Genomic DNA, 23,949 nt, shown 5'->3' with positions numbered 1-23,949 from the left:
TCTTGCCACCGACGTGGAAGGCTCAACCGCTTTGCAATGTTTAGAGAAATTTTTTAATAAGTATTGAAGCAAGCCTTGCTCTTCGACGGTTGGATTTTATAAATTTTCATTCCTAAGACTTCCACGACTCAAAATAATTCTTGTTCAAAAAAGTTTAAAGAACGTCTGCTTTATACTACCTCATCTGTTAAGTCCACTCTAAACTTAACTATAAATTTCCAGGTTTTTTTAAAACTGAGAAATTAAACACTAGCTTTGAATAGATGCGTATTATGCAGATGAAGTTAAGAACATTTTAAACCACAACATGTTTTTGAAAATGAAACTGTGTTGGATTTTTTATCATAAATTGACAAGTTTTTTGCTGCTAAAAGTTTTCTTTGATTTCAATTAAGCAGCTTTTTTGGGTATTACCCCTAAAAATACACCGCAATTAACAAATACAGCAACCTTACAACATAAATGTGCAAAAAGAGTTATACTGTCACACTTTTATAGTGCATTAGTTGAACACAACTAATCCTGAACAATATAGTGTCTTCGTTTCTGCTGCTCCTTGAAAATGTTTACAAAAAATGGCAATACACAATTGCTTCTGATTGTTGCTATGGGTAATTTACAACAAGTGATCTTGATTATAAGTTTATACACTCCTGAAAGTACAAAGGCACTGAAGTTTTCAATCTTATACTGTCGTGTCATTAAAGAGTTACGTAATAAAGTATCAGTGCAGCTGTAAACGACACCGACGTCACTGCAGCAATGGCTCGGGGGGCGGCTCCACCTGGGGAGGAGTAAAAGTAAACAACGGGGGCAACGTTGGACGGATTACCTCTTTGACCACTATCATCGATTGCCAATAATGCAAAGCCCAATCTGCACATATAATCATTACAGAAGCTGTTTACATTGTATTGTTGTGCATACAGTATATGGTTGTAGTGTGTTAGATGGTATAGTAGTAATACGCTGAGTATAGTAGAATGGCAGTGGTGTATAGTCGTCATACAGTGATGCATACATATAACTACATACGTATAGTCGCCCCGTACTAATGGAATTGGCTTCAACATAGACTGGTTTATAAGGTAACATTTATATTTCTGGTTTTTGTAACTCATGGAAGCATACTTAGGTTAGAATAAACTCCAACCAAAGAAGCGCAGAAACAAATAAAAGGACCTTAGTTTTATTATTATCAGAAACAGACTTTTTGACTTCTGTTTTGTAGCTTTTTTTAACAAGATTTTATGTTTATTTTTTACTGCCGATTAAACAAAGTTTTCATGCTTTTCGACCACTCGGTATCATTGATGAAATAATAAGATATTTACTTACGTAATCTGGTCTGACGTCACTGCGATTTCATTGGAAATCAGGAAGGTTTCTTTTGACCCAGCTGCTTTCGGTTGGGACAGGTTGCTTTTAATGACAACAGCGTTTCCTACAAACGCGCAAGTTTCAAACGCATCCACAAGCTGTGTGACGTTGTTGATGACGTAACGTATTTCGTAATACAAAGCTGAGCAATGAAAAGAAATGAAAATTAAGTAAAGACAAAGTGCAGCATTTTTGGTCCAATATTTTGTTACAGTTAATTGCCGAATTGCAATTACCCGATCCCTGGTCGTAGTCATCTCCTGGGGCCGTGAAAGACAAAGAGATTCCACTGTTAGGGTCATATACGTCGATTTGTTCCGCGATCAAGTCCGTTATTTTGCTCGGCGGATAATAGTCATAGGTGCCATCTATTGGGTCCCTGTTTATATTTAACGATGACGTTATTACCGGGTAATGACGTAATGCTGAGATTTCTGTACAAAATTTTTAATTATTTGAATATGTTCGTACCCTGTGTATTGAAAACCTTTGTTCGTGACCACACGTGAAAAGTTTCCTGTTTCAACTGAAGGACTAACATCGGCGCTGCTTACATAATTCATGACAGCCGGATTGATATTGACTGAACCTGTTAAAATGTCAAAAAATGTCTGTTTGACAGATAACAATTTGTTCGTTGTTACAGTACGTACAGTGGTATTCGTCCTCGCTTGACTGATTCAATAAAACACTCACTTGACGCGGTATTAACGAAAAGTCATTAAAATATTACCGTCCGGTTTTATTGTTCCAAAATTGACGGGTGCCCTGGAACCTACAGCATGTGTTGCGTTGGTACCGTTGCCCATTTTACTTACAGTAACCTGAAATGTAAAATCGAGTTGTTTTGAGAAGTCAACATTATGGATAACTTCATAACTTGGATAAAATTTTCATTTGAATTACTTGGACTCCGTAACTTCCTGGCGAGCTGTATCCCGTAAAATAACGAGAGTAGACCCCATCGTCCAACCTAACATCGGGTGCTGTAAGGAAATTTATATTGGGTGATATGTCATAAATATTAAAAAAGAAACTAGTTGTCGGTCTTACTACAAGGTAAATTTTTGTACTATGAGCGTAACTTTTCTAAATTTCGAACATTTATTAGATGTGCATTTCGCCAGTGATTACAATAGCTTTGAAGTTAGTTGTTTCCATACCTCCTCCTGCGTCATAAAGTTCTAGTTCTTGTACAGTTCCATCTGGTTGTTGTATCAATGCCAGCACATTTGCATCAAGGACTGGAGCGAAACCTTGCGAAACCTATATAACATAGACATCTTTTAATCACACCTCTTTGATCTGAAATGACTGTAATATACTGACGTCAACAGTTGGTAAAATTACTTCAAATTTCTCACGCTTTTATACCTGGGCATACACTACAATAGCTTCACCAGTGCCAACATCTGTTTTGTCCAATCCAGATCGGACAACAATCGGTTGCTTTGATAGATCCGACGCTTGTGACGTCACGCTAGCTACCACTGTTTGTGAGCGATCAGCCGCAGTAGACACGTAATATCGCCATCTACCGGTCTAAAAGTGGAACAAATGGGAAAATAAATTATAGATATAAATGCTAATGTTAGCAGGTACATTAAAAACGTTACATTATGTACGCAAGTTAAACGTCAACATAGAGTTAAACCACTTTGCTTGTTCAGATTTTTACGATGCGTTCTACATTTACGGAGAGTGAGAATAACATGCTATAGCCTACATATAATAATCAATGGCAAATATACTGGCGAACACACCTCAGCTGTCCCAGGCAGCGGAAAAGATACAACGTTATAAGTGAGGTCAACGTTATACAATGGGTGATCAGGACAACTGTAAGGGGTAATGACGTAGTTTGTCGAATACGTGCATCCCGATGGATGTTCAAGCACTACTTCAACCTGAATATCGTATTGATCCCAAGCGAAAGCAAACACAGTGCTGTTGCCGATTGTAGTGTCAATATCAACGTATCCACTGTAAGTGCCGTATTTGTCTACATCGAATATTGAGCTGTGTACCTTTAAATGATTGCATTAAAGACCTCTAGTAGTACGTTTTGTAGTGATTGAGTTAGTGATAAGACAATAATGCTCGTGGCATGATTATGACAATGATTATAGGGCTGGTGGCAATAGTACTATAGTGATAAAGTAGATGGAATCATGCTGAAGGCCGTTTTCTTAAATCTTTCAAACTCAAACTTACTTGAAATATTTCGCTGTAAACATCTCCGTCGTTGGATGACGCTAGGGTTTCAAAAGCTCCCAAAATATTGTTGATATTTACGTCACTTCCGTAGAACCAAATCCCACGGGAATCCACAACTAAAGTCTCCAGGTCGTTGTTTGCGTTTGTGTTGAAGAAAATGGCGTTAACAACCGCTCCCTGCAAACAGTTATATCGATAGCGTGATACACTATGGAATTCCGAGTGTTTAGACATGAGCGAACAAATATCTTTAATCAAACACAAGCGGGTTTACCGAAATGAGAAAAGCTGTTTAATTTATGAGGGTTTGTCGTGGTTGATGACGTGGTTAGAGGCGAAACTCCAGTTGCGCCCAGTAAAACTTTTTACACAATTCCTTTAAGCGTCGTTCAAAATCGGTTTTCAGTAACAAAACTGTATATATTTTAATGCTTTTTGCTATTTGTTTTAAGAGTATTACATTTTAGTTATATTTCGATTTCATTTCATTTCAAATTAAAAACGAAAAATTAGCGGAAACTTCTAAGTTTTAATTAAAATTGAAGCGACACGTGAAATACGTAAATAATTACTGACGATAGCTGAGTTTATGTAGTAGACGAAAAAGCGGGGATTTTTTTTGTTTTTAATGAAACAAACTTTCGTGCTCTTACTCCCTGCAAGACTTGATCAGCAACATCTTTGACATACGGATATTCATTCTCTTCTCCATCTGAGAAAACAACGATGTTGCCTCCAGCTGGGTTTTCTCCATTTTCTTGCAGAATCTACAGCGACAGGTTCAATGCGTTTCAAATCTAATTACAGGTTTTGACAGGTGTGCTTCAAAAATCATTTTAGTTGATGTTTTTGCCAACTCGTTTACAGTACTTGTAAAGCAATTTGAATCCCGCCTCCTATACATGTGCTTCCAGATGCAGCTGTTGGGATTTTTCCGAGAAGATAATCTCTATCAGCCTGGTTTGTTATTGTGTAAAGGCTTGTTAACTTCACAGCCTTCGTTGCAAATTGAACTAAAGCAACTCTGTCTCCTGTGGCCACAAATAGGTCGATGAAAATGCTCACGACTTGTCGCATCTGATCCAGTCTTGTCTATAAAAAACACTTACGTTATACGCTGTAAACGTGACGAAATGTGCGTTTTTAATAGTTTTACGTATGTTTTATTATATTTTAATGCATTTACCATTTAATCATCTTTTTGCACGATATGAGTCGTTGGTTTTGCATTTTTAAACATGTATATTTGTGATGCTGCATTTATCGATCACGATACGCCCGGTTGTGCTTAATTCATCACGTATGTTGAATTGTATGTTTGCCACGTACTTTAGTGTAATGTTTTTATCCTTTGTCTCACGCCATTATCGCAGTAATTTTGATGTGTACGCTTTTTGAAACATCTCTACCTGAAGGACGAAACGCTACTCGTTTTTTAAGAACTAAATCATAAGTATTTTGGGCCTACACGGAGCGCTACAAAGAGATGGCTGCGATTTTGTGAATGCTGTAGTCTCGCGGTGGATACATGAAGTGTTTTTAATTTGTTGAAAGTATCCAATTAAACTATTTTATATACAACCCGACTAGCCGTAAATGGAAAAGGACTAGCAGAATTTGATATGAAGTAATAAGTTAGCTGTTCATGCATAAAATTGTGATGTAAGTGAAGTAATTAACATTTATAATAGTAGTCTACGTCCTAACCGTGCTTGCAAGTAGTCTGGTTATGACACCTGTAAAAGCTGGACGGAATTTATTTCGTAACTTTTTTACCCCAGCCATGCTTCCAGACGTATCCAACACGAGGACGTATCTTTGTGTAAACAAAGGCTTGACGACGCGAAACGTCGGTGTTGTATCAAGTCCAGGGTCGTTTGGAAGATTCGCGTTCGAGAAATCGCTGGAGTTGAGAATGACCTCCCAGGTGCTCCGGAGGTTGCACATCCTGTTCTGCTCGTTTGGAGCCTCCTTGTTGTGGATGTTGTAAGGATCGTTTTCGTCATTGTGACAAAATAATTCAACCTGAAAAGCAATGACTTTTAATCGATGAAAATCCAAGTTAACGCCAAAACGGTTTTTAAGATTGAAAGAAAGCGTAGTTCAAAAACTTCCGTTAAAAAGACTGAAACCGAAACGTAGTTAATAACAGACTTTGATGAACACTGACATTTTTCATCAAAAAATCTTGATTCCCAGCATTATCAGGATTGTGATAGTTTAAAAATTGTTATTCACAAAGAAATCTTGTACCTGTTTGATATATTGGTTGGACATGATTGATGTGGTTAGATTTGACAGTTGCTCTTCGTAAGGAAGGAAAAGACAACCGTCTTCAGGCAGACCGTCTTGCACGTTTCTCTGGCAGTCACGTACCGTTCCGGTTGAGTAATCAATCACTTTAAACTCTCCATTAAGGTTGACTGGACATCTGTGGCAAGTTAAATGTTTTACTAACAAACATGAAACACAATTCAAATTAGGAGAACATTATTCAGAGAAGCACAGCCAGCCGGGCACATTTTTAAATTTAACCATGCGGAAGTAATAAAATAAGTAACATTGTGTTATGCTATGATTACTCTGGTTATTATTACGTTTTCCCACCTCGTTGCTTCAATCTGTCCCATGCTTGTGTAGTAAAAAGGGTCGTATCCGTATGTAGGGGTTTCGTCAAACACACCCCACCTGTAGTGACCCCATTCGTGCGCCATTGCTTTTCCTACAAGCAAAATTGTTTTTAGCCTTGTAAGTGGAAATTACTTTTGGCGCCGAATTTAGTGTATTTCTGTGAACATCAGAGATTGTTATAATGATTATAATTATGAAAATAACGTTTCAACATTGTTCAATCATCGCCAAATTTTTAGTACAATATATAGATTACATGTTATTTTTCTGTGAATGTTTGCAATTGTTGCGTTATACCTTTAGGTCCAAAGATGTTCACGAAAGAATCATTGACAAGATAGGAAGGTGTGAGGTGAATGTAGGTACCGGGTTCGCCGCAACCTCCGTACTGTAAAGTATATGGCTGGTCTTGATACACTGGGTTGGGATAGGCCACAAGTACATCGGCCTGAGTGAGCGTTAAAGTATTAAAAATTACTTCGTCCTTTCCGAGAAATGCAGTAATAAAGTTTACAGTTGTTTACTTTCTGTTTTATAGAAGGCTACATTGGTCAGTCAAATGTCAAAAATGGCCAATATTTGGTCAAATTTCGTTTATGATTTTTGCTATGAAATATCTTTATGTTTACTTACCGCGTCGTAGGTTTCTCTTCCTGCTGTTTGGTAAGTTCCCTCGTTCCAAAATTTAGGCACCAAGATTGTGATTTGGTCTAAGTAAGCTCTTTGTTTGGTTGCAGTGTATAATGCTTTGGATGCATCAGTCCATACTTCCTGGAAACCAAATAGGTTATTTTGAAATGGATATATTTAACTAAATCATTCAAGCAAAATAGATATAAAATTGACAAAAAAATAAAAACACTTTTGACGACGAACGATTTTGCATTGTTGAAATTGGTATTGTAAACACAAAAAGACTTTTTCAAAAACGTCATAACACTAGGATATAATTGGTATAGTTAACAAAAATACCACAAATTGGAGTGGAATTATTCAAGCTTAATTGAAAAAGTATTTAACAAAAGACCGGTCCCAATTTGTGTGTGACTAGATACGTTCAATAATTTCAACTCGAGCGTTTCACAGACAAACAAGGAAAGCACACAAAAATGTTATGTTGCCTTTCATTTCCCTGAACAAAATTACTTCACCATTGTTTGCTATAGAAACTGATACAACACACCTAATTTGATGGACAACTTGAGATCAAAAACACAGTTTACTGATTAAAAAAAACAATACCATTACGCTGTACCAAAACTGTAATGGTTTATTGACAAGGCAAGCACTCTCTACATGAGATTATAAACTTGGTTATAGCAAAGTACCATATAAACAGTAATATTGTGATAAGGTAATTGCAAATACAACAAACACTAAGTGATAAAACTAGAACTAAATTTAATCCAAACGTAAAACATCCTTTAGTTACGTTTAATAACTTTCGTTGTGGTGTAAGAACTGTGTTATCCCAAAGCAAAGCGTCTAGTTTACTTATCCCCGCTTATATCAAAAAACAGCATTGAGTGTTTATTACGTCATAACTCCTACCGATTTATGCTTTTGAACACGGGCAAAAGTGGGTGAAGCATAAATTTTTACCTTGATTGCATCAATCAGCTGGGAACTTTCCGGAACTTCAGGATTGATGGCAATCAACAGTCCACTGTAACCATTGTTGGAAATAGTCAATATTGATGACGACACAATGACATCATCAAAGGAAGTCAAAACAGACAGAGTGAGAAGAAGACTCGCGAAGTTCATTCTATCCGAGTTACCAAAATGTTAATGCTGCACTGTACAGTAAAACAAGAATCTTTCCACAAACAAGCATAGATGCTTCAAGATACTAAACACTAAAATGCTACAAAAAAGATGTCACCTTTTCTTTGCGTTAATAATTGCAATACTAATACTTTAAATAACTGTATCTTTTGTATTTCAACTATTTGTCTGATTCCCGCAGATGGTCCACCTCGCCATTTTAAAGGTTTTCCAAATTTGTAGCAATTAATTCCAAACCCCGTGGGTCGCACGTCCCTGGCTTTCCGTTATCCCGTAGTATATATTTCACATATTTAATGACTGATTAAATGGAATGTGTTTGCGCTCTTGACTGCAAACATTAGTTTCGGATAAACAGGGTTCTTTTTTCCAGAATGTACACTGCTTCACCTTGCTGGACGAAACTGATAGATAAATCTCCGCTAAGTGACGCAACTGGGTCAAAAGTTATAAGAGCGTTTAGTAAAGAAGCGACATAGCTTAGAATGACAAATGTAAAAATTTAACAATTTTAGAAATATCCAAGTAAAGTTTTTCTCAAAATTACCACGGTTTTTAAATTTTCTATTCTAGGCCACTTCAAAACTTATAAAAACCAAATCGATGACAACACCGTTTAAAACCAATTAATTTAAAATCAAAATTAAACAAAATGAATTGTTTTGCTAACGTAGTCCATATATATTCGCTATTATGTAGTATTATTTATATTATAATATTCGCTATATATAACAAAAAACTAAAAAGATTAATTCAAGATTGCTTATACCTTTTACCATTTACGCAGATGTATTGTTTGTGCCATAGGTATACAAATATGGTGAGCGCACATTAGTGGTTCATACCATGTATGTTTGAAGAAAGCAAATAAATACTACAATAATTTACTAGACACTGATTTGATGGATTCGATTATGACGTAATAATAGCCTAGACCAGTAGATCTATAACATAACTTTTTTGATCTGTTCATAACCATCGAATTTCAATTTGGCGTGTATTTCTACGTTGCATACAGTTTCAACTTTCAACAGCAAACGCTGTAGTTTAAAAGTTGAGAGTTGTTATAAGATCTTTTGATGCGAAGTATTGTTACGTCGTTATCGCCAATACGTCTACCTCGAATCTTTAAGAATCATAATCTTTTGCGTAAATCAATTTGTGCGTCCAGTCTGCTATAACTTATTATTGTGATTATTATTGCCAGTAAGTTTTACTTAATTTATTATTGCACTATTTTATAGTATAAAGTTGCTATGGCAATAACTTTTAATAACTTTTAAATACTTTAATAACTTTAATAATAACTAAATATAAACATATATTTTAATATATAAATATAAAAATAAACTAAAATAATAATAATAACTTTAATAACTTAAAATAACTTTTTTCGATTACTATAATTCAAGGGAGGCCAATTTGAATGTATAAGTGGGCGCCAAATGCTCGACTAACCAAAACCGCCACTCATCTGAGTGAGCATTGAGTTTGGTTTGATCCGCTCTCAAGCTTGCGAGCTGGCGGCGACCTAGTGAGGTAACGCTTGAGACTCAACTCAAATTAAATTCGCGTGAGTTGAGGTTTCGAACTTCACGCTTAGTAATTAACATACTGGTAAAACTCACCTTTAATTTTTGCTTTGATGTAACAGAAAATGATGTCCATCTAACAGAACTGGTTATGCTCGAGTGATTTCAAACCTGTAGGCCGGCGAGCTTGATGAAATGTTTTTCACAATTTGAAAAAAGAGACCCACTCTTTCTCATTTCAATGAGTGACAAAAGGCTCTTCAATCACAATAACCATCTTGGGATTCCCCTACTTTGTAATGATTTGCTATGCAAAGCTGTTTTACTTTTCAGTTCAGTTTTTTAGTGTTTCACTGGTGTGCGTAGGTTTATTCTATCTTTCCGGCAGCGTGTGGAAAGTGTTGTATCACAAGCTTTATTCTGTTATTGAGGCGCGTGTAATTAAAGTAATTCAGTTTTGTATTTACTGCTAGCCTAGGCTATTTTCTAAAGTTTGCTTGAAATGCATAGCAAAAATACATGTTATCATGTGTATCACGCCACAGATACCACGGAAGCTTTCACAAATTTCAAATTTATAAATTTATACCCACCTGAGCGAAACCTTTGCAAGCCAATGCCCAGAATGCTTGCAGTTTAAAAAAGAAACAAAGAGGTATAACATTTTCTATTATTAAGTGTAGACGATTGAAAAAATCTTACCACCCTAAACAAGATAGTGGCCGTAAATCAAAAAGAGTCTGTTGTGGACCTAGTTCTGCAATTCTATGCATTTTCATTGCTGCCATATTCTACAGTCTGGTCCCCAGTTACTGAAATTGTGACGTCATCTGTTTGTTCACTTGTGTACTAGACTCCCAAAACCCTCATCTGACAGCCTGAGCCTGCGCACATGAATTGCACTCTTAGATCTTTTGTGTACTCAAGATCTTGTGAAAAGGGCTAAAAAGTGCTGTCTGGTCAGAAGCATGGTATGGTAGGCTATTTATGTCAATCTTTATCTTCAAACGGAGAAAAGTTTTTGCACGACTTAAACCCAGTGATGATTTTTCATCGCTCGAGCCCCTGTGACCTAGCTAGCCTTTGTGCGAGTTCCGATTGACCCACAATTTTATTTGTGTTTTTGCTTTCTTACACGAGATTACCAGAATTTAAAACTGTGTCGTTAACAGAACAGGAACAAGCGTTGTTAATGCCTTGACCAGGGGCAATACAATGATAGTGCCACTGGGTATCGAACACGGGCCGTATTATTACCAGCTCAGGTCTGCAACCACCCAGGCTCAGATACTGAGCATCCAGACTGCATTCTATGTGAGTGACCAAGTTACAAACATACATTTTAGTTTAAGGCTTACCCATGAATACTGGAAAGTATGGCAGTTTTCGAGACAACTTTAGAAAGTAAACGACAAGACAACTTTGGACCATAAATAGCTTTGAAGAAGTCAGGCATGACCTAATGTAACTAGGGCAGACACCGATTAATTTAAACAAAAATAAATGGTATCATTATTGTGTGTCGTACTAAACTATTTATACTATTTTTACGATCATTGTGACTAACACTTATGGTCAAGTCGAGTATAGTGGGCGCTTTTGAGTTTGAGGGAAAAGAAGGCGCACTGCTAATTATAATAAAGAAATAAAAAAATTTCAAGTTTTATCCATGCCAATTTATTGCCCTACTATTCTTCTACGTATTTTATAACGATAGACTAACTTTGTGTGCTCTCACCTTCTGAGAGAATATATGTCCATGTCACTATATATGTCTTCGCCATATATGTCCATGTCACTAAATTTTGCTCAATAACAAGCTTTGGGACAGCTGGTTGAACTTTGGTATCGTTCTCAATACGCTCACACGACCATTTGAGTTATGATGTTACATACCCAAAGGAAGCCTTAACCTTAGGTCAAATGAAAAAAATTCCCAAAATTCTTGCGTAGTGCAAAGCAGCAGCCCGAGCCTTCGATGCACACATGACTAGATGTTAAGAGGTTAACTTTACGCAGGGTCGCATAGAATAGTCTGGCATGTGTTGTTGTGCGCGTGTTAAGCATGATTGGCAATTATGAAAGCTAATAAGTTACGAAATCGTTCTTTAATATTTAAACTTTTGTTTAAACTTGTTCACTGTGCTTGTTCACCAACAGATTAGAATACAGTAGATAATATTTTTTCCATTTCGGTAAAGTTAGGTATTCGTTAGCCAGTATCAGTACGTCTAAATGAGCTTAAGCCACTTTGCGTGATAGTATATTAAACCGCATATCTAGAGAATTGGTTGTAATTTTCCATCTGGTGTGTGATAAATTTTGCCGATAGGTTGAAATTGTTTGTACAAAAACGGTTTTGTTTTAAGATTTTTTTTCTTACAAGTCTTGTTTTGTGCTTGTACAAATATTCGTGCATGTTTCGGCCCTAGTCAACATTACTGTTTGTTTTTTTTTATTTCTATTCATCTTTTTCTGATTGTGAATAGTTACATTTGATTTTTTGGATTTTCTGCTTTGTGAATAGAATATATGTAACCATTTCTAACAACACGCATGAAAGTTCTGTCATTTATCAGTGTTGTTGTATGGTGCTATGTTCAATCTTTATTAACTCAAATAGTACATGCTTAGCGAAGCGCGTCGGCTTAGTCATCATAATTAAGAGCGATTCACGCTGCACCAACTCTTGTTTTGCGTCTTTGCGATAGTTTTCATGAGAGAAATCGGTGCACGATATTGTTTTAATTACAGAGTAGTTAGTGGTTACTTTTTGAAAACCTTACTATAGATAAATAAAGTTGACATAAGATATCATACAAGTATAACTATTGGCCAGTAGGTATAAAGGCAAGCATGTAATTGAAAAGTTTTCAAAAAATGCGCCTAATATACCCGACTTGACTATAGAAGCTTTATTATATATATAGCAAACATTTTGTGTAAAATAAGGGAAAATAACCCCCAGTCAAAACTTTTCTATGTATATTGCATAGTCTTTGATATATCCACTAGCATGAAAATAGTTTATCCTACAGAAAAACATTATTGACAAAAGAAAATTGAAATTTTATATTTTTATGAAAATGTTATACCAGCATTTTGAATTCAATTGTTTCTGAAATTAAAATATATCTGCAATCTGAAATGCTTTGTTAACATTAAACCAATATATACCTAAATGCAATTTTGGTAAGAGTTGAAGTTTTCAGTTAAAATTGCAACGTTCGCATAACACAAATATCATGAAAATCAACATGAACAAATTCTGAATTCATTCGTATCTACACCAAGTCAATAAGTTTCTTCAATATGTTGTCTAATTTGGCTTACAATATCACGCAATCGCTAATGAATTTCTTCTGTTTCCAGAAAATATTTTAAATTGCAATTGTAAACGTTAAGTTGTCTGTTGATTAACTTATATTGTAAAAACTGTTGTCCCTACTTGAACAAAGTCACCAAACTATATCAGAATTTTTACTAAAGTTGACGAATTTATAGTAATAAAGCATTTGGGCTTGCCTGTGTTATTTTTCAAGTTCATGTAAATTTTCCATTAAGGCGATATTCAACAAATCTATAAATTGGGTTTGTATCGGCTCATCCTTACTATTTTCTTCATTTTCAAAACACTGCCGTTTCATGTTTGTTCGTTTGAAAACTGATTGGCTTTAGATTTTTATACATATATATTTCGTTATATTTCTGGTGCATAAATTATTATAACTGTGCAATTGCGACTCTCTCCATGTACCGTATTTTCTTGAATAGAAGCCGCCCTTGAATAGAAACCGCACGATTTGATTAAAAATAAACAATAGAAGCCGCCCTCGCATAGAAGCCGCAGAAGACAATGTCAATCAACTTTGTCTATTTTTAGAAAAACAATGCTGTTAATACGAGGTCAATCGTGCAGATAATTATTTTTACTAATTAAGTTGTCAATCACATAGGAGTTATTTCGAATTCGGCAAGTTCATAATGCAATGTAAATAACATGTTTACAAAATAAGATGACAAGTAGGAGGTTATCTTAGTACAATAAGTTCAAAAGTGCAAAGTAGATAGCATGTTTACGGAACTGATTGTCAATCAATTATTCTTCGATAAGTCTGCAATTATACCGTGAAATGAGATTGAACTTATGACAAGTATGACGTTATGTAATAGCGCGATAAATAGCAGAAATATAATTATAACGACACAACTTGGAAGACAATGGAAACAGCGTCTTCCAATAGAGTGTTGAGCTCGGTGTAATAGAAAGACTGTCATTGAGAGCTTGCACATGTGAAAAACAGCAGTTGTCACGTTACAGTAATGGTCGGATAGTAATAGAATAAAACCTTTTTGTCAAAAGTGAGCGCAGAATTTTATTGTTGCCTAATCAACACTACCGGTACTTCATGTAATAAAAATAGAAGCCGCACAAAACGTTCAAAAATAAAAAAAATAGTAGCCACGGTTTCTATTCAAGAAAATACAGTATGGTAGGTATGAAATATGAAATATAGGCATATAATATAAACTATTGTTACTTATTTCGAGTGAATCTGACTCATCTCCAGCTGTTACACTGAGTAATGCAAATTTGTTTTTTTAGGAACTGTTAAAGTGTTTTGAGTGTTATAACAGGGTTATGAAACACCTCTGTCAGGAAAAATGATTTGTAATATATAGGGCCATTTTTATTTTGACCTAAAAAAAACTTTTTTTGACTTTATTTTTATCAAATTTTGACTTTATTTTGACCTAACGAAATTGCTTATTTATAGAGGCCACAGTTCTTCCTCCAGTTACCCAAACATAATATTTTGTCGATTTCAGACCCAAACGTAATATTTTGTCGAAAAGTCAAGGTGTTTTATGGATTATAAAAAGTGTCTCGTATTTTTTGGCGATAGATTTAGGTAGCTTGTGTTATCTTGTGAAAAGGGCACTTTGCCTCGATTTTCTCCGCATGGTAAATTCTAATAAACAGCAAATTAAACAGGGAATGCTTGTTGTTGCTCCAATCCAGCTTGATGGCGTTTACTTTTCCTGTGGCTTTCAACAAAATACTTTTTATCGCACTTCACTATAACCTCGCAAAAATTGCACCTTAAATCACCCCCGGGAGTTGCATTAAATTCATCAGAAAAATCTCGACAAATCTGTCTAACTTTTGCTGAAGACGATTTAGCTTGCTTAGGCATTTTTGTATTACAGAATGTCAGTAGGGTATTCCTAAAATCCAAACTGTTGATCTTCGAAAATACTACGTTTATGAAGAGGAAGTGTTTTATAAGAATTATTTAAATACGTAACAATGAATAAACAATGGACAATTTGCGATAAAAGTTACTGCTGATCCAAGTGGGCATTGTGACTTATTTCCTGCTTTTATGGGTTAATATGGTTTAATTGTGTCGCAGTTCCTGATTTACAATGCTTCCACGAGGATTTTTACAAGAATTACTCTCAAGAAACACAAAAACTTTGTAAAAAGCCATATTTTGACAAATTTTGACTTTATTGAAAATTTTGACTTTATTTTGACCTATAAACTTGTTAGAAACAATCCCCTAGGTGCTGAAAACAACTTTATTCTTTGATTCGTGGTCAGACGAGGTCCTTAAAAATTTTTGACTTTATTGACTTTTGTGGGCCCTAGTAATAAATAAGAATTGGACGCCATTACCACAGACTCAGTGTTTTGCGAAATTAAGTAAGTAATGTCCTTGAAACTGACTTCTTATGAAGCATCCAGTTTTAAAACAAGTTGGAATGAAGACGATGTATTGGGCAGTGGAAGTTTTTCTACGGTTAGAAGATGCATCCATGATGAGTTGGGAGAAGTTGCTGCCAAATGCCTTTTTGTAACAGGATCTGAAGCCAAACAAAAAAAATACAATGAAGAGTAAGTATATTTTTAGTTTATTGCTTGTCCTTGTACTGCAATGGTTGGAGCATTGCAAGTAAGCAGTTAGCAAATCTACATTTGATGCTTGATGGCGCTACAGTATTAATCATGGCTGCAGATTCGAAGTAGCCTAATTTTGGGCCAGTTTAGTCAGAGTTGGAATCAGTGAAATTGTCCTGACTCGAACTCCAGCTGATTGTAACAACTTAAACGTGGTCAGAAATTTCTTCTTATTGCCATGCATAGCATTTTGTTTCACTAACAATGACTACTCTGGTATCCAGACCACGATTGTGCTGACCGGCACAAAACGACTAACTGAACCATGCCTAACATAACCACAAATCCTTATTACATGAAAATTTACAAAAGGTTTAGGTAGCAATTGGAAGATCACATGTAACTGATTGCAAATGCACGATGCGCACATACAAGTTAGTGCATGGCATATACATAATGTAAACAAAGCTACTGTAGCAACTTCCTTCTCAACATTTCCAGTAGTACTGAAAGACAACACAATACAACAATGTGTCACATAAGGCAAAGTTTAAAGTATTTTCAATTAAGGAAAGAGTTGCGCTCATTAGATATAATGAATTTTTAACTGTTGTATTAAAACAAGCGTTTATTGAAGACTTGTTTAACTGATGTGATAGTAATTGATTATAACAGCTTATCGCATTTATTCAGCATGTTCATTAAAAATGGTAAAAATCTGAAGTGATGTAGAGAAGTCGGAGTCATGACACCAAAAAAAGAGTCGAAAGTTTTTAGTGGTGACTCCACAGCCTTGCTATTATCTCTCTTGCAAGGCATTGGTGATTCTGTTATGTAACAGCAAAGTTTTTTAGCAGTTTTTGTTTACCACTCTTTTGTCAACTGTTCTTGGTCAAACTTTCCGCTTCTGAATTTCTCAGTTACTCACTCAGTTTAAAGCCTGAATTTGTGTTTCAAAGTAAGTGGCTTACAAACAAGTTTATAAGATATGTGATAGTTACATTTGTATGCGATATATTTTAGTGTTCATCGTGAGTTGAACATACACTGTCGTATGCAACATAAAAACATCGTCAAGTATTTTGGGGTAACCAAATGGAACAATTATACGGCAGTAATCATGGAATATATAGATGGTGGCAATCTAGAAGATTTATTGTATGGCTTCAATGATGTGAAGGAAATACCCTGGTTACTACGATTTCGAATTTACTTCGAAACAGCAGATGGTGTATGGTATATGCACTACGGAGATACACAGAAATCATTTATTCATTGTGATTTAAAATCACAAAATGTTCTCCTAACGTCGGATTTGACAGTAAAAATTGCAGATTTTGGAGGGGTCAATATCACCAAACGCACAGGAGCGGCAACACTATCTCTTAATGTTGCACCAAGTACCCAACATTCAGAGCTTTATACAGCCCCAGAACTACTTAAGAACTACTCTGATTCCAGCTTAGAGAGAAAACCTTCAATGGATGTATATAGGTGAGACTTACATTGTTATAAGTTTTATTAGAGATTCTTTAATGTTTAAGTGTAATCAGAAGTGCAAGCTGTTGCCTATATACTACATATATATCGACAAAGATGCATCAGTGTCTAAAACGACCTGTGTTGGAAATGCATGTCCACTTTTAGCATAGAAACTTTGTATGAATACAAAATTAATCTTACAACATACAAATTTGCTAACCAGTAAAACTAAAAGATTTATGGAATAACTACCGGCACATTAAAACAATTGAACAGTTATTAAAACATTGATGTTCTGTCACATGACATACAACCATGATTGGCCTTGCATATGCAACCCTATAAGCCAACATTAGGCTTCGGTCTTTGATTGGCAATTTGTTCATACCAATGAAACCTTTTGAAAAATTTTCTATTCTTTTGTAACGTAACCAGATTTGCTAAACATCATTTTTAGCCAAAGGAAAAAGGCCTTTATTTGCAATATTTTTGTTGACACCAGTTTAAAAAACACTGTGGCACTTTTAAGTTTTTGTAAAATGTAAAACAACATCATTTGGCACATGCCACCTAACTTGAAAAATTATTTAAGATGGCGAGTCCCAGTTTCAGAGTGGGGACTTAGCGAGGTTCTGCAAAGGACATTGCAGAAATTGAGTATATCGAGTAATGCATATTTTGAATATAAGGTCACACTCATTTGAAGGCTACACAGTACAATTACCACAACCATGTACAACTCAAATTTTGGGTACTACTTGCAGTGGTCTTCATTGTCAAATAGGGAATGTGACAAGGTGGGAGTAAACGGCGTTAATTTTTGTCAATAGTAAAGGAAAATAAAGGCATTAGGAAAATTTTTTTTCGATATTATTGTCAATAAAAAGAATCCAACAGCAGTCAATCATACAGTACCATAAACTGAACTAGAATCAAATGTTATATTTACTTACTCCAGCTATTCTGCTAACATATACAATTCTTCTATGTTTAGTTTAACAAGTTTGTTTAGCTTTGGGATGATTGGATATGAAATCATTACCAGAAAGCGGGTGTATCATGGTGCCAAGAGTCCTGGTATTGTTCCCAACTTAATAAGAAGTCTTGGTCTAAGACCAGATCAAAAACTGCTTGATCTGGCTGAATCAAAACTACTGAACAATCAAGAAGATTTTCATATTTTTAAGTGTATGAAATCTATTGTGACTCAGTGCTGGGACAAAAATCCGGAAAAACGCCCTAACATGCAAGAAGGTAATGAACATAAACATGAAAAGAACATTTTAATGAACAAAAGTTGTGCCTTTTTTCGAGTTTGTTTCGATTATAAGTCCACAATTTCAAAAACAGCAATAGCAATCCTATTATCTTTATTAATTGTGTATTTTTTCAAATTTAGTTCTTGAAAAAATCAGCAAACAAATGTCTGATTATAATGACACAAATATTGTTTACCATCTCGATGATCTCAAAGCATCAGGGAATACTCAAGCAAGTAGAACAAGTACAAAAATTAAACTGAGTGAGTTTTCACAACCATTTCGACAAGGCTGTAAAGTTTTGCCAGCAGAAGTTGCTGCATCGGAAGGTATCTTTACATAAAACATCAAATATACAGTGAGACCTCGTTAATCCGGACCACTTCGTTTCGTCAAAAAATGTTGGTTTAGCGGGGTTATCCGGATTATCGGAAAGTAAAAAAATCAATCAATCTTGCAAATGCAGCACCGTGTTCAAAACGCAATATGCACCTTACTCCAATTCTAAGTACCGAGTTTCTGGCTGGACAGCAACTAAAATAAAATTATATTTTTTGTATGATCCGACCCAGTGTCGAACTCCAGAACCACCGTATTAAAGACGAATGCTCTAAGCCAAAAGTGACGAACATGCGGCCAAGCGCAATGCTGCGAACAAGCGCAATGCTGTACAGTACTGTACTTTTGAATCAATAAAGACCGCAACGTTATTATGCGTAGATAATCGGCTATTGTTTCGTCAACTAACTACATACTGTATTAGGACAATCGTGAATCATTTTCGCTTAACTCTTAATAATCCGGTTTATCGGATTTTATTGCTATTGATTTAGCACATTTGTTCCAAAACTTTTGTGTCGGAGTCGGACAGCGGGGTTTCCGGATTAAAGGGGTAAAATGCATAGGAAGAAATCCGTTCCCGGCAGTTTTGTGTCGGATAGCGGGGATTCCGGTTCATCGGGGTCCGGATTAACGAGGTCTCACTGTATACAAGTTTTCTATGATTATATATACATGATAAGTTTTTAGTTAGAACGTTTTGCCTTTGTTTACGTTGTTGTTGCTTATTATTTTGGTTCTACACAGTTTCTCAAACTGCCTGGTTCCTCTATATACAAGCACGTGCAGTAAAAGCTGGTTAACTTGACATTACTTAATGCGAACTTTTCTGAGTTTTGATTGCTTTGGTAGGGTTTAGTTTTTCTTCCATCGTTGTAAGGCATGTTTTTGTTTGTCTTCTTTATGTGCATTTCCCTTCACAATGAAAAGCTTTTCCTTTTTATACCACCTCATAATAAACTAAATAAAACTGCTGGCATACCCATAGTAATGAAGTACAATCGATTAAACTACCTTATTACAGTTTGAATAATGCAAAGCAAAACACCAATGAAAAAACATTTCTGTTTGATTATAATAGAGCCTTGTTGATTTTACTCTCATAAATATTTTTGCACATTTTCAGTATTTGAAACTTGTGAATGGATATAGAGGTAAAGATATAGTGGGTCGAGATTGCACAATGCACCTTTTTTGTGATATCCAATTACTTCAACAATACGTCTCGGGTGCTCACTGCTTCACATTCAAATTTGGCCATTTCACCTGCTCGTTTGATAAATAACACTACGTAACAAAATTCAAAACAATTTTTGTTTGGCTACATTTATTAAGTGTATCTGTATGATTTTCAAGCGCTGATTTCAAAAATGCTATCAGTTTTTTTACATCATCAATCGTTTTCAAAATACAAAAATTTCCGTTTTTTGTGATTTTCCATTAACTGTAGGTATTTTATGCGGTTATGATCTGTGTCTGTCAGCACTATCATGTTGTAAATTGGCGTCCTATTTACTTGAGAAAGTGAATGGGAGTGGGAGTTTGAAATGCAGACGAATGTGCTTTTGTTTCTTATCTCAGTTTTCATTTTATCTCAGCCTGTTAAGTTCAATATTGTCTCATTAGAAAGTCATGTTTAATGTTTACAGAGAGAAGTATGCCATAGGATTACATTCTGTAGAGTTAAGTCTTGTGTAAATCTTAGATTCAGTTCATCTTTCAAATAGTAGAAATCAAAATGTCTAGTAGACAGGGCAAAAATTTAAGTAAGAGTACTGCCTACCCCACAGGAATAGGCACTTGGAGTTTTCTGTCTACTTTGACGTTTTTGAAGACCTTTGCTATTACAAAGATGTAGAAGGCCTGTTTTGTGCTGTTGGAATAATTCATGATCCTACTCAGTGGCGGCGTTTCATTGACAGTTCTACCAAAAGTCTTAAAGCAGTGTTACTTCACAATGGCAACATATACCCATCAATTCCACTTGCTTATTCCTTACAGATGAAAGAAGAGTATGAAAACGTCTAGCAACTGCTCATTAAAATCAATTACACTCAGTTTAAGTGGTATGTTTGTGGTGACTTTAAAATGTTGGGAATTTTGCTTGGTCTGCAGGGTGGTTACATACAATACTCTTGTTTCTGTGCTTGTGGAATAGTAGAGTTGACGGTGAGCACTATGATAAAATTCATTGGCCGGCACGGGTAAAACTAACCCCAGGAATGTACAACGTTATTAGGGAACCTCTTGTAAGCCGGGAAATAGTTTTACTGCCTCCACTTCATATCCAATTAGGTCTGGTAAAACAGTTTGTCAAAGCTTTGGATTTTCAAGGACAAGTTTTTCAAGAAATCCGTTCAATGTTTCCCAGACCATCACTTGCCAAAATAAAAGGAGGAATATTTGTTGGTCCTCAGATAAACACAATGTTAAAGTGTAAAAGCTTGGAAGAAAAAATGAATGAAACAGAAAAAGAAGTGTGGCAAGCATTTCGAGGTGTGGTTGATGGATTTTTGGGAAATAAAAGGGACAGAAATTACAAAGAGTTGGTGGAGAAACTGATCAAAAGTTACCAAAACATGGGTTGTCGCATGTCTGTCAAACTTCATTTTTTATGTTCGCATCTAGATTTTTTTCAAGAAAATCTAGGTGACTTCAGTGAGGAGCATGGTGAGAGACTTCATCAGGATATTGAGCCAATGGAAAAACGATATAAAGGCCGCTGGGATAGTGTAATGATGGGAAACTACATTTGGTCTTTAGTAAGGCAAGACAGGAGTAGTCATAAAAGAAAAACTCGCTCAAAAGTACATTTTTGAACGACTCTTACTGTTTGACAAAACTATGTTACATTTATCTTCAAGCCTTCCTTATTAACGTTTTTAAACTGGTTTTTGCGTTTAATAAACCAAACAGAACCTTGATGTGGAGCTAAAATCTACTGCAAGAGTAGAACACGATTTGCTGTACTTACAGCTATATCAAAATTTGAATATCTCAAAAAGTAACGATGGTACGAAAAAACTAACTGGATTTTTGAACTCAGCACCCAAAAATACATAAAGGGACATTAAAAAAAGTAGCCAAACAAAAATTGTGTTATGTAGTGTAATTAATAGGTAAAACTACACGCCATTTTTGGCTAGAGTAGTCGAACATATACAATTAAACACTATATTAAATCAGCCATAAAACTCCACATTAACCAGTGCAATGGTTGCAAATTCTTCAACAAAACGATTAGCAATTTTTAAATACTGAAAATGTGCAAAAATATTTATGAGAGTAAAATCAACAAGGCCCTATTAATCAAACAGAATAACCTCAGTCTCAATAAAAAAGCATTTGAAAATGGTATTTCTTTTTATTAAAAATTTTTACATTTCTCCATTGACTTAATAACTGTTACTCAAATTGTTTATCTCGTGACCTAATGTGCATATAGTACTGCGCTTCCTGAGTTTGTTAACATGCTAAACTTTAGATACTACACCCTGTTTTTTTTGTTTTGTCTATCAATTATTACCACCCATTAATATTCAGGCTTGAAACCCATTGTTGTTCTTAAATGAAGTTCCCTTTTTTACCATCACCTTGTTGTAAATATCAATCCTATTCTATTCTATTCACTCTGATGAGGAATTGAAGTTATTCCAAAACATGTTAGACAGTTTTTCATATTAAATAAAGATGCCTATTTCTGAATTCGTTGTGCTTATTGCAAAGCAATATCTTTTTGCCTGAAACTACCCATATTAACAATATGTTTAGTTGCACTTTGTGTTGTGTATACTTTGCCCTTGTAAAGTCTGCTTTGCGGATGATGTTACTACCATATGAAATGCAATTTTAGACTTATCTGTTCATGATCATAATATGAATCACTATTTTTAATAGACGAATCACCAATATCCACTGACCTGCCAAGCACAAGCAGGGCGCCAGACAGAGTTGAAGAATTGAGTTTGCGTGTCAACACCCATCAAATGATAGAGACAAAAGGTAATAAAAACTACTCTGAAATCTGGCCAAAACATTTTGTGTCTCATCAATAAATAATTTTTTCTTTTTTCTTCAAAAGCACATAATGCAATATGAGGACAATAACGCATAATCTGAGGGGGAAAAATTGAGCCAGTTGCATGCGCTAATGAATGGGAAAACGTGACAAAGTCAAAGAGGCCGTTAAACAGTGCACAAGTCATTATTCTTGAAGTAACAAAATTGAGTAAATTTATACGTGAATTAGGTATTTAAGGGTTGCTTGACACAGTGTGATTCAGCTTTTCAACCACATCATTGCATTGCGTTTAGCGGCGCTTTTCACATGTGGTGGTGCTTGTGTTTTTAGGTGTATGACAAAAATTTTAGCCACATGGCCATGCATCTTTCCAGCCAATAAATTAAGTCGCTTCTAAACTAAATCTATTTTTTGGTCGTGTGTTCGTAAAAAAAGTAAAGTGGTCTGACCGTACTCGTACAGGGTGAAACTACCATAATTCTGTTTGCTTGAATGTCATCCACCTCTATGTAATTGAAATGTTTTTTGGAATCGTGTCAGTGGCTTAGGTTTCCTACAAGGTGATGCATCCTCATTTCACTTAAGCCCCAGCTTTTCAGTAAAAGATGAAGACTAATGATAATGGGAGGCTTACATGCCTGCTACATTGGCACAAAGAAATCCATTAGTCTTAGGCGACAAAACTGTGTAGCAGAAAGATTTGCAACTGTGCTCAATTTGCTATGACATCAAAAGCAAAGTAAATCTATATGTCGTATTTTTTGCACACGACTCCTTGCTAATGGTTACCATCTTCATCCTGGTTCTTAAACATTATATGTGCCGGCATAATTTAATTAACCTGCGAATCTGGGCTTGCTGACTGCAATTGATTGACATAGGTTGTATACTTGTGTAAAGGTGCATTTATTCCTTGTTGAACCTGCAAGCTGCGCAAAATGGTATCAGCGTTAATGCGAAGCACCTGCCATCAAAAGCGATTGTTTATTTATTTTCAGCAGTAGTTGGCAAAGAAACAAGATTAGATTTTAAAAAGTCAGTTCAGCGTATTGTTCTGCCTTAACTGTGTTTATTAACAGGTACAGAAGAAATTAATTCAACTGGAGACTTTATTTATATCGAAAACTACCGGTATTCAATAACATACCATCAGCCTAGAGCATCAAAACTTTTCATATCTACAATTTTTTTAGTTGCACGTAGCATTTAACATCTTTTTAAAAAAAATGTCTGTGGTTAACATCAGTATTTCAAATTAAGTTTTAGGTTATACAAGCAACAAAATCTTAATGATCTGTGTTGTAACCAGACTAAAGTAATATATATAGCTTTCATGCAGTTGTTGGTCTAATGTTTGTATGCTTGGTTTGTTTGCTTTTCTTGAAATGGCTGAAT

General features: G+C 35.3%; 2 protein-coding genes across 5 annotated transcripts in view; one reads left to right on the top strand and one right to left on the bottom strand.

Annotated features, from left to right (window-relative positions):
• Positions 1-398: 398 nt before the first annotated feature.
• LOC143451513 (calcium-activated chloride channel regulator 3A-1-like) lies at positions 399-8,229 on the bottom strand. The gene is made up of 19 exons (XM_076952131.1): positions 8,207-8,229; positions 7,831-7,996; positions 6,862-6,999; positions 6,526-6,676; positions 6,205-6,319; positions 5,851-6,028; positions 5,374-5,622; positions 4,468-4,689; positions 4,251-4,364; positions 3,595-3,774; positions 3,144-3,407; positions 2,755-2,922; positions 2,544-2,646; positions 2,287-2,366; positions 2,114-2,204; positions 1,852-1,969; positions 1,617-1,759; positions 1,339-1,522; positions 399-876 (listed from the first exon to the last, which is right to left on the bottom strand). The coding sequence occupies exons 1-19, from the start codon at positions 8,212-8,214 to the stop codon at positions 702-704; spliced, it is 2,847 nt and encodes a 948-aa protein (XP_076808246.1). The 5' UTR covers positions 8,215-8,229; the 3' UTR covers positions 399-701.
• A 3,001-nt stretch (positions 8,230-11,230) lies between these two features.
• Positions 11,231-23,949, top strand: part of LOC143451850 (uncharacterized) — a 31,137-nt gene continuing 18,418 nt past the window's right edge. For 2 of the 4 annotated variants that reach the window (XM_076952599.1, XM_076952598.1), the window contains exons 1-5: positions 11,244-15,450; positions 16,477-16,947; positions 17,948-18,189; positions 18,335-18,523; positions 22,431-22,535. In XM_076952599.1, coding sequence (XP_076808714.1) covers positions 15,266-15,450; positions 16,477-16,947; positions 17,948-18,189; positions 18,335-18,523; positions 22,431-22,535 — 1,192 coding nt within the window. In that variant the 5' untranslated portion in view covers positions 11,244-15,265. Of the gene's footprint in view, positions 15,451-16,476; positions 16,948-17,947; positions 18,190-18,334; positions 18,524-22,430; positions 22,536-23,949 lie in introns of all 4 variants that reach the window. The other 2 variants (XM_076952601.1, XM_076952600.1) reach the window with 2 other exon arrangements.

The sequence above is a fragment of the Clavelina lepadiformis genome, chromosome 4 (genome assembly GCF_947623445.1).
Source record: "Clavelina lepadiformis chromosome 4, kaClaLepa1.1, whole genome shotgun sequence".
Taxonomy (NCBI): Eukaryota; Metazoa; Chordata; class Ascidiacea; order Aplousobranchia; family Clavelinidae; genus Clavelina; species Clavelina lepadiformis.
This window is presented reverse-complemented; position numbering and strand designations above follow the sequence as displayed.